Raw genomic sequence first — 11,898 nt, forward strand, 5'->3', positions numbered from 1 at the left:
TCACATGCATGTAGATCACACACACTAACAAACACAAAGCCCTACATCCATTTAGATCGTCTAAGAAATGTTTGGACGTGCTCACCGGAGAGATGTCAGTTCAGCACTCACCCTCATCCCTCTATTCCTGCTACTTCACTGAATCACCACCACTGTCTTTTTGACCCAAGGAAGGGAGAAGGAGAGGTTCTAGAGAACATCTGCTTAGGCAGTATGATAGACCCCTATGGTGTGTGTGTGTGTGTGTGTGTGTGTGTGTGTGTGTGCACGCACCTCTGCTGAAGTGACACCTTACCAATGTAATAAGTTCTTCTCAGTGCCTTACACTGCACAGGTCCCCTTGGTGCTGCTTCCCAGTGGACTGACCCACTCTGTAATGAGTGACGCTGGTGACCCATTGGCCATGAGTGCTGTGAGTGTCGGATAAGGTGAGCTGTAGAAGAACACTTTCTGGTCACTTCTGTCCTGGTTTCATTCATGTCCTCATTCACTTCTATTGTGTGTTCTGTCTGATCATTTTTTGTGCAGTTTTTGTGCCATCTATGTCTTTCTGCTATAATCTACCCACATGAGCCCTGCATCTCCTCTGTAAATCATTCATAAATCCACAAACTGTCAACGTGTCCCTATCATCTCTCTCTCTCTCTCTGTGTCTCTCTCTCTCTCTCTGTCTCTCTCTTGAATCCTTTACATTCATTTCATGTTCTTGCCTCCCTATTTTTCTCTCCCTCATTTGTATCTCTCTTTCAATCTTACTTGCACGTAATTTCTTCTCCCATGGTTAGTTAGTTAGTTGCTGCCTGTTACTGTTGTCGCTAAGCGATGTCTTATCTTAATGTTCTCCTATCTCGTCTTTAGAAGTACAGAATAGGTACAGGTGAGCCTTGGCTCTGTGTTGTTTTCTTTCCTTCCCTAGACCAGCAAGGGCACATGAATAATGAAGTCATCTCTATTTTTAGTCTGACGCATTGCTTTAACTGCAGGGGTTTATCAGTTGTTATGCTTTTACTGTATGCTCTGCACAAGGAAGTTGGACTTTAACAGCTTACAATTACTGGTAACTGAAGCAGGAAGTGTGAATTCCCCAGGGTGTGCCACAGTGTAATAGTTCACAGCTCTCAGCTGAGGTGTGTGTGTGTGTGTGTGTGTTTGACTGAGTTTGTATGTTTGAATCCATGGATATCAATCTCAGTCAGTCACTGTTACTATGACACTCTCAGACCTCTACCATCTCTCCCTTCATTGGTCAAAAGTCATCCCATCAACTAATAGGTCTGCATCGTCACCATTGCTCTATGAGCCATTTAGAAGTAACCGAGGAAGGAAGAAGAGTTTTAAAAAACATACAAATGGCAAATAAAGAAAAAAGACAAGTATTTAAATACAGATCTGCATGTGCAATGTGCATGCCACTATGTGGGTTAACAAGTCAACTTCAGGAATAAAAAAATATATAAAGAAAAAACTCTATAAATATATATATATATGTATAAATATATATAGTTAGATGTTTTTAAGAGCAATGTGTTCCTTTTTTCTTCTATTTTTAAAAACAAAAAAAGACAAAAAAGACAAAAAAAACATACACCAAAAAAGGATGTAAATGACTTCAGTGATGATATCAAAGAATGTTTGTTTGTTTCTATTGCCAACCGTTCACTGAGAAAAATGGATTGAGATTGAGACACACTATCACTATGTCGAGATGTTATGAAACAAAACAAAAAAAATGAATAGAATTACCCTTCTCAGAAGGTTTTTGAGTCATAACGAATAAAGAAATGAAATGAAAAAAGCAATCCCCGCTGAGCTGAACACAGAAGCTGCCTGAATCTGATGATGTTTCCTGTTTATTCTGGCTATGAAAAAGAATCCCTTTTTCTCTATCTCTCTCTGTCCTCTCTATCTCTCTCTCTGCTGTTTCTACCAGTGCATTTTGTAACTCCGAACAGAACTCTTCCTAAAGAAGCTGAATAAACCCAGAGAGAATGCATTCTACCTTTCTCGTCTCCTGGTCTCCTCTGTTTCTCCTGGTCCTAATGTGTCACTCGCACTCTCTGACTGTCAGTTGTTGTTGTTGTTGTTGTTATAACACTTGACCAGCCTAAAGAATTTGTTATAACACTTGAGGCACAACATGAGGATTTGACATGAAACTTGGTAATCCAACACTGTGACCATTTGTGTACTTTCTTGTCTCTCTCTTTTGTACACTACACACACACACACACACACACACACACACACACACACACACACACTGTCTCTCAAATGATTAGAGAGCCCCGGTCCTCCACTCCGATGGGGGTGAGAGTATGTAGTTTTGACACCTCTCCCTCCCTTTGTGGTCTTGCCAGGCCTTATTGTTTTATCATCGCCACAGCCAGAGCATGTGATACCCTTCCTTCCTCCCTGACTTCCTGTAGTGTCAGTTTTCTCTCCTGCCCTCTTCCTGCACTTTTCCTGTTAGTAACTGTTTCCTGTAAGTGTTCCTGTTAGTTCTCCTCATTCAGATACACATTACACTTATATCTAGATTTGTTCTTGTCCATATCTATCTATCTATCTATCTATCTATCTATCTATCTATCTATCTATACCTGGCTATCTATCTTATCTAGCTATCTATATCTATCTATCTATCTATCTATACCTGGCTATCTATCTATCTATCTGTCTATATCTGGCTATCTATCTATCTATACCTGGCTATCTATCTTATCTATCTATCTTATCTATCTATCTATATCTGGCTATCTATCTATCTGCCTGTCTGTCAGTCCTTTTTCTCAGAAGCCCACTTTTCTGAAGTGCTTTGCTCCCTCCACCCCCTCAGTTCTTAAAATTACACTCCACCTACTGTACACATTCCAGTGGCAGCCGCGCTGTCTGCCTCACAACCCCCCAATACACACACACTGCCCCCAAACCTCTCATGAAACACCCAAGCCATCTCACTCTGTAGCCAAATGTTACACACACACACACACACACACACACACACACACACACACAAACATATATCACACCCCCACCCTTTCCTCTGACACATACACACACTCATGAGCAGTCATCGAAAGAGATGAATGTATACTGGGTGACACAGAGTTAGATAACATTCCCAACGCGAAACTGCAGTGCACTCATCACGGGGGTGTTGGATATTCTTCCATGCAGGGCACAAGATAAACATAGGCATGAACAAAGCCAGTGATAAAAATAAACCATGTGTGGCCCACGATGAGGGGAGCACTGGAGGGGAATTAAAAATAATAATAATAATAATCGGTGAAAATATGTCTGTGAGGTGAAGACGTCAACATTGAATCGTGTGTGTGCGTGTGTGTGCGTCTGTGTGTGTGTGTGTGTGTGTGTGCAAGCTCTGAGTTATTTTACATAGTGTTCAGCCTGCGTCAGACCTGGGCAGCATGGTGCAGTGGGGAGCATAGGGTTACTTACGTAACGGATTCCTCCCCTTCCTCCCTCTCTCTCTCTTCCTTTTTTGCACTATTTCTGTCTCTCCCTCTCTCCTCTTTTCTCTTGTCCCAGCTTTTCTTTTTTTCATTGTGAACATCACCAGTTACCACATCATGATGTAGGCACACCAAGGAGTACAGGGGGGGGAGGGGGAACCCATTTTAGATGCATCACTTCCTTCAGTGGAACACTTCATCCTTATGGAATTTATTAGCCCCAAAATGCTCACGTTTCCATAACAGTGACTCAGTCAGTACACTGTTGTTATATTACTGCAACCACCCAGCAGAAAGTAGGCTACTCCTGTCGAGTTGTTGCTTACGTTGGTCAACCACTGAGGTATAACTTACATGACGAAAGCCTTGGTTTGTGGCCACTGATTTGACTTGCTACTAATTCGTTTGAGGCACCACTGTAGAAATGGGGTATTAGCACTGGCAGCTATAGCCTCTGTGGCAAGGAAAGGATTAAGTTTTTTTTTTTAAATCAACCACTTTAATTAGGACTTTTCTGTGACCTAAATAAAAAACAATCTCCCCAGTGTAATGATTGTGTCATGAAATGTGTATAACACCACACGGCACCATTATATCAGTCAAAGTATCAAATGTATCTGTGCCAAGATAACATTTGAGATTTATATCACCCTCTTACTGAATGTTTCTTAATTCTATAATCAGTCAGAAGTGGCTTCAGTGCAAGTGGGTTTGTGTGCACCAGGTCTTTGTGGTGGAGTGTGTGTGTGTGTGTGTGTGAAGTTGGGGGGGGGGGTGATTAGTGGGGACCTCCCCACCATGGTCTGGCAGCACACACCCGCAGCACTTCCTGCTCTTTGAACACCTACTGATTCCTGGGACCTGGTAGCAGGGAATCCGGATTGAGCCAGCAGGCCTATTTCTAGGAACTGTGTAGAACTGGTAAGTTCTATGCTTGCAAAGTGAGGTTTTTTTTAAAAAGATAATTTAGCTTACTCACTGTTAAGCTTTGGTGTCGTCATCTTCTCTATACATTTAAACCATACAGGTTTCTCCTATTAGCTAGCCTATAGGCTAATTATAACATCCTTATTATTATAAGAAAAATTCCAACAACAAACCAAGTTGAATTGTTTGCATTTTATTGCCATATAAATATAAAAATCATTGTAGAAAATTGATTTAAAAACAGTCTGACATACAAACATAAAGAACAGGACAGGAAGGAATTTCGACACCTTGTTTCATGATGTCGAACAGAATGTTGGCATTATCAGTGCAGTTGCAACACCAGTCCTTGTTGGTCAAGAGGTCATCTGTAGCGTTGATGTTTTTCTTGCTTGCTTGTTTACCTTGGGCAGGCGTCAACGTCATAGGGGTTGACACAAATGCGCCCCCCTGCGTAGGGTAGTGATCTGGTCCCGTCAAGCGATCAAAACACCAGCGTGACTCCTTGTAGTGCCGTGCAAATCCCGACAGAACACCATCCCCCACTCGCGGCTTTGTCTGCCGGTCGCAGCTCGAACAGACCGAAGGTGCGTGAACAGCTGCCGCCTTGTACATGTTCTGACTCACTTCTTCTTAAGCGTCAGGCACGCTGACTCAGTGACCGGTCATTGCTCACTCAGCCCGAAAAGGCCTCTATCCGTGTGTCACTACTTTTTCAACTGTTTGAAGCGACGAGGGTACCATGTACCATGTCACCCAAGGGGAGTAAGCGGGGTAACATTGCGCCCTTCTCCTTTGTCCCGTGTTCATAAACTAGGTCACGTCCCTGACCCGTTTCAGCTCGACAGATCATGTTGAGGTCCCGGTTACCAGTTCCCCTGGCGTTCAGAACGCCTCGATAGCACTTGGAACAGAAATTTGAGTCAGTATTTCGACCGAGCGACAACAGTTCCCGTTACTACTCCTCAAAACTCCCACGCGTCTGTCGTCCTCTGTGTCCATTCTGGCTTTCTTACTCGGGAGGAATTCAGGCTCGGCAGCTGCCTTGCCTCTCCGTTTCCTGGAATGTCGGTCGCACTGAGCCCAGTCTCTGTTTTCTTTGTCCCACTCACCGTCCTCTGCCTTTGGAGGCTTAATGTCAGCCTCCTCGTCAGTCGTCGGATCGGTCTCAGTGGACTCTATTGACACGTCGGGGACTGTCTGGTCTGTAGACGTGTCCATGGGCTCTTCGATAACCGTCTCTTGCGGCTCACAGGGAACCGTGTGTTGTTGCTCCGCGGTTTCGTTGAGAACCTGGACGGAGTGGTAAATGTCCCGTGCCGATCTCATGACCAGAGAGAGTAGGAGACTTCGGTGAAGTCTCAGTCCACCGCGCTGTGTGCGCGAGGAATACAGCTTACTAATGGAAATAGCCATAATCCTTTTGGCTTCTTCGTTCAGATTCATTGTTCCTTGCAAAATGTCAGTAGTGTTGGTAACTCAGTTTTGTTTCCTCTCTTAAAAGGTGAGGTCTGAGTTTTTCTTTCACAATTCTGTGTTGGGACCGAAGTTGTTCTCTGGTCGGTGTTCAGTCACTGAAAAAACTTTCAATCCCTGGTCGGGCAGGGTTTTATTTGAGCCTGCCGCTGACGTAATGAGTTTCCATTCCTTAGTAGTCTAAGTGACACAATACGCTCCACCCCGCCAAGCAACGTCTTAACCATATGTTAGGCAATTCGACGAGTGCTTAACATTTAAGCTTACCTGAAATGGTTATTGTTAACTTTTATAAACAATGCATTTCTTAATGTATGTTGTACTTTAATTGGAATATGCTGCATTCACGGGTAATTTATTTCTGCCGAAGAAACAGTGACACCGTTTATAATTTTTTGCCATTGCCAACCTATAATACATACTATTGCATAGGCTAATTTAAATTGATACTGGACGCGTCAAGTTCAACACATGAAAGGTAGATCCCAGGGGGTTTTGTTTTGTGAATATTTGCGTTTCAGTATGCGCATGTTTTTTTTTTTTAACCCGACGTCACCAGACACCCATATATGGAGTATCCGTTTTAGAGTCTCTGGGGGGAGCGTAGTGGAAAAGCCGTGACGCGAACGCGCCTGTACTTCCCGCTGGCTCCAAAGAGGCAGCAGCGATGTCATCATTGCAACACCATATAAGGAGTTGTCACCGGTCCAACGATAGCTTTGTGGCTCGTGTGAACGAGGGTTACTAGGCAGCAGTGAGATTGAGGTCAGACGCCAGCTGTCACTGACCCTGAGCAACATTGCGTTGCTATTTTTACCACTGGGAAATCTCAGAGAATAACGCGGATGTAAGAATGCAATCCTCGGAGTTGCTGTCTGATTTTGTCCACCAGTATATTATAGGCTATATTATTAGGCGTGCGCCAGCTTTGACAATACAGTATGGTAAACAGAAACACAGAAAACAACCTTGCATTCTCTTATTGTTTGGTTTATGCCAACAAAACATAACCTTTGACCTATACCTTACATAACCTTTGACCTATACCTTAATTGTTGAGTGTTGCAAACTTGTGCATAAGGCTAAACTAGTATTGGTAATGTCTATACATAATCAGTAGCCTACCCTAACTATAGGGTATTGTAGAGAGCTGACAAACGTTTCCAAGACTCTTTCATAGACTGACACGAAAATGATTTCGGCCTACATTTAATGCTTTCAGTGGTAAGGGCATGCATTGGTGTTATTCAGTATGTAGTGAATTGTAACTATAGTGACTAAGAGTAGCCTAGCTTCCAGCGCCAACATGCAAATATGGCCTCTGAGTTTATGACACCGACATTCCTTTGCATGAGAGCTCACATTTGGCTTGCTGCTCTTCTGAAATTCCAAGGTAGACCACAATCTTGCATGCAAATTTCAGGAATTTGGTTGGAAGCTAACCAGTCTCTCTCTCTCTCTCTCTCTCTCTCTCTCTCTCTCTCTCTCTCTCTCTCTGTGTGTGTGTGTGTGGCCTTCACTCTCATATGCATGTATGTATGCATTTTGTTTGTTTGCGTAAAGGATTAGGATTAAGGACCACTTTCTGTAGATGTATAGTGTGTGCAAGTTTCCAGTATGTCTAACATATTGATACATTATATCTTACAGTTAGATTGACAGAATTGTTTTGTATTTAGCCTCCCTCCTGTTCCTCCTATCTGAAAACTCCTCTCTGTCTTTCCCCTTGTGTCTTTCTCTTGAGCTGAAAACATATGCCGGTCTGGGAGAGGGGGGCGGAGGGAGCAGAGGAAGAATGGAGACAGGAAGGAAAGACAGGAGTGTGACGGGGGAGGAAATGAGTGGCGTAAACCAAGAGGAAGAGAGAGGAGGGGGCGAGCGTCCGAGGACCTCCCGATCACAGCATTTGGGAAAGGGAGGAGTGGCCACAGAGGTGTTGGCCGTAGCTAACCCCCAAAGGCATGATATCAGTCAGTGAAAAGTTTGGCCCTGAGCTCTCTGCCCTCTGTTATTGTTGGAGAGGACACGCTGTACAATCCTTTCACATTACGAAGTTGCACTTTCTCACTTTTGGGGATAGCTGACTTGTTAACGCCACACATGCTCTCCACATTAACCAGTTGTGGTACTTGTAGTTGAAACTGCTTACTTACTTGTACTTAATTACTTGTAGTAGTAGTAACAACGACAAAAACAATAACAACAACAATAGACACCATAGAAAGGAGGTTGCTCACTCAGCATTGTGTTAGTCACCTCTGTTCTGTGGTAATAAACAGTTGCCATGGCAAACAAACATGATAGTCGTAGCTCCAGGCTTATTTGTGGTCACACCTGTGATGCATGTGACCAGGTAGTTATGGCTGCAAGATAAACGTTTTGTACTGTGTACTGACTGGTTTATGCTGGGCAACTCTTCCACGTTCCATCAGCTGCACACATTTTAACTTTAAATATGTGTTTAGACTTGAATTACTGGTGAATGTTATGTAGATGACCCCAATCATTTTCCAATAAATGTCAAATGTTTATTAGATACAGAGTGGTAGAGTAGATTGATATCTACCATAGATAGAGCCAAGGTCATTTTTACTCTGGAGTATTCCTTTAAGGGAAGAGACAACATATGTGTGTATGTTTGAAAAGGCTGTGTGTTCTCTTCTGTGGTAGTCACACAGACCAGAAGGTTGTAGCACTCAGTACAGTGAAGTGGCTTTGCCCAATGCTAATCTTTTAATTGTACCCAAAGTGTTCCACAAGCAAAGTAGAGTAGCTGCTTTTATCCATTATGCACCAAAGCTATGGAACACCCTGCCTCTGTACATCAAACAGGCGAGTTCAGTGAATATTTTTTAAAAAGACCTGAAAACATACCTGTGTATGAGAGCTTTTAGTTAACTCATTTTATCTTGCAGACTACTTTTTCAGATTATTCTACATTCGACTGCTGCTATTAGAGCTCCAGACAGCCAGAAGCAGATGGGCTCCCCCATTAAGTCGGGTTCTGCTCAAGGTTTCTTCCAGGAATATGGGAGTTTTTCCTCACCACTGTTGCCATATGGCATGCTTGTAGGGGGTTAAGGGTTAAGGCTGCCAGTTTTCCGGTCGTTGTGTTCCTTAAACGTCTATATATAAATTCATATACCGGTAATCTCAACAGATACTAAAAACATACTAAGGACATGACCGCTGTATTTCTGAGGTATTTCTGATATTGCTTCATATACAGTGCCTATGAAAAGTCTTCAGCCCCATGCTAAAGTTGACTAAAAAGAGGAATAAAAAAAAATCATCTTTTGGAAATGGATCTTAATGCCTTAATTAAAAATGAGAAAAAAGTCAACCTTTAAGGACACCAATTTTCTTTGTGAATGAATAATGTATCGTCAATAAATAAATGTTCTTCATTAAAATACAGGGTGCATAAGTATTCATACCCCTATGTTAAATTCCCATAGAAGCAGGCAGATTTCAGATTTTTAAAGGCCAGTTATTTCATGAATCCAGGGTACTATACATCCTGATAAAGTTCCCTTGACCCTTGGAATTAAAATAACCCCACATCCTTACATACCCTTCAACATACCTAGAGATTGGGATGGTTTTATTTCAGTTAGCCTAATAGCTGGTTTGATTTGTATTGAGAGATGATCTTATGGAAAGTACCCCATGTCAATCGTGAGATATGGTAAAGGGTATGTGATGATGTGGGGTTATTTTACTCTTGTTTACTCTTCTTTTAAACTGTAGATTTGTGTTTTTTATGCAACACATACACAAACACACACACACACACACACACAAACACACACACACACGCAGAGAGCGATAAGGGCAGAGCAAGATAAAGGCAACTCACAACCAATATCAAACTAGTTTGGAGGGACATGATTCATCTTGAGAGGCATGCTGAGGGGGAAGTTGCAGCAAACAATCTGACATGACACATCATCGTGTGATCACAACGACCACAAAAACAGTGACAAGGACATAAGTCACCTAAAGCTGACACACGCTCAAAATTAAAGAAGGCATTTAAATGAACTTGTGGCTATGGGACTGCCCTTACAATAACATCTTCCTCTTTGTACACAAAAATGTGGACTATCCTGTTGGCCAGGTCAACAACTTTTCTTTCTACAAGTAGCAGAGGTGGAAAAAGTATGAAAATATTGTACTCAAGTGAAAGTACCAATACCTTGATGAAATATTACTCAAGTACAAGTTAAAATACCAATCTGAAAATGTACTCAAGTAAAAGTAAAAAGTAGTTCATTTAAAATGTACTTTAAGTAAAAGTTACTTAGTTACTTTTTTTTTTTTTGGGGTACCTACCAGAACAACCAGTTTTACCAGAGACTTTCTAATGAGGAGATACAGCATTCAAAAAATCCTCCATAGTAATGCATGGGGTTAGTTTGTAACGCCAATATGGCAGTTGTCTACACATATCACAACCCTTCCGCGGCAAAACGTTGACATGTGAATACATTGAGCCAATCATGTGGTGTGTTGTAAAATACACTGAACCAATCATGTGGTGTGCTGTGAAGACATTGTGCCAATCATCTGTTGTGATCTCGCTGCTGGAACAAGATTGGTGTCGTGAAGCCTTACGCACACGCATTTCTGCCGAAATAGATGCACGATAAGTGCCCAAAAAGTGTTGCAATATGGCCGCCGAGTGGAGGTACTTGCCTGATAAGGATGTTGAGAAATGGAGATCTATTTTGGATTTTAATCCACACATAAAAAATCCAAACAACTCCATAAGTAGAGTCATGTGTAATGAAGTGGAATAACACAGGGAAAAAGTATTGAACACACTAAGAAAAAGCACTAAGGCAAGGAAAGGGAAGGAACGAGCTGGAATCTGTAAGTAGTTAGAGAGTAGTTATCCTTTCTATCTGCGCAAATTAATATAAGCTTGGTTAGTAGCTTACATATTGATGGGCTATAAAAAGGTTTTTCATTACCACGGTGTCACACAAGAAACATTTCATGATGGATAAAGGCAAAAAGCTCTCCCAAGACCTTTGCAACCTTATTGTTGCAAAACATATCAATGAAACTGGTTACAGATGCATTTCAAAACTTCAGAATCTTCCAGTAAGCAGCATGGGAGCCATTATCTCCAAGTGGAAGAAACATCACTGCATCATCAACCAGCACAGGGCACAGGATCTCCTCGCAATATTTCTGACCAGGGAGTCAGAAGGATAGTCAATTCCAAGAGCCAAGGACCACTTGGAGAAAGCTCCAAAAAACTTGAAGGCAGTTAATTCAATTAGTTCAAAATAGTTCTGGAAATAATCTGGAACTAAAGATCAGGATTCAGAGGGACCCCTGGAATCTGTTTAGAACAATGGACCAAAATCACACCTGATACTGCGACTAATAAGTTTTGTCATACAGGAAATGTCTTGAAGCTGTCTTTACAAACAAAGGCTTTTCCACAAAGTATTGAATAAATTTCAGTAAGCACGTTCAATACTTTTTTCCTGTGTCATTCAACTTTAATACACAAAACTCTTATGTTTGGATTTTTTAGGCCTATATGTGTGTTAATATAATGTGTGGTGAAAATTTCGAATAGACTCACTGGAAGTTTAGGCTAATTACTGGGAAAAAAATTAAGCGTTCAATACTTATTTCCACCATATATTTATTTTACCTGAATATTTTAACTTCAAAATTAAATGTAAAAATGAATGTCAGACGAAATGTAAAGTTGGACTGACTGGATTTTGTATACAAAACATAGTGAAAACTGTCTAAGGTCACTCTCACTCTCCCTTGCTAAAGAGCTAAATGGTTTAGTCCGCCTGCACGATTCATAAGGTAGTCTATCTTTTGTTTATTTAGTTGAGCATCACTAGTAGTGGACCGCTAATTGTTGTGCTGCTGGTGCAATGTCTTTCTCCCAAGAAAGCCAAGTCAGGTTACTAAAAACAAAGGCCAAAACAGGAAAAAGAGAGACATAAAAATGAGGGGAAACAACTGCTAATAAACTTCTTTCAAA

General features: G+C 41.7%; 1 protein-coding gene across 1 annotated transcript; it reads right to left on the reverse strand.

Annotated features, from left to right (window-relative positions):
- Positions 1–4,577: 4,577 nt before the first annotated feature.
- Positions 4,578–5,972, reverse strand: ier2b (immediate early response 2b). The gene has a single exon (XM_048249347.1). The coding sequence runs from the start codon at positions 5,844–5,846 to the stop codon at positions 5,286–5,288; it is 561 nt and encodes a 186-aa protein (XP_048105304.1). The 5' UTR covers positions 5,847–5,972; the 3' UTR covers positions 4,578–5,285.
- Positions 5,973–11,898: the final 5,926 nt, after the last annotated feature.

The sequence above is a fragment of the Alosa alosa genome, chromosome 7 (genome assembly GCF_017589495.1).
Source record: "Alosa alosa isolate M-15738 ecotype Scorff River chromosome 7, AALO_Geno_1.1, whole genome shotgun sequence".
Lineage (NCBI taxonomy): Eukaryota > Metazoa > Chordata > Actinopteri > Clupeiformes > Clupeidae > Alosa > Alosa alosa.

Excerpts from the sequence above, each read along its gene's own strand:
- ier2b (XM_048249347.1), bottom strand. The coding sequence starts at position 5,846 with ATGAATCTGAACGAAGAAGCCAAAAGGATTATGGCTATTTCCATTAGT.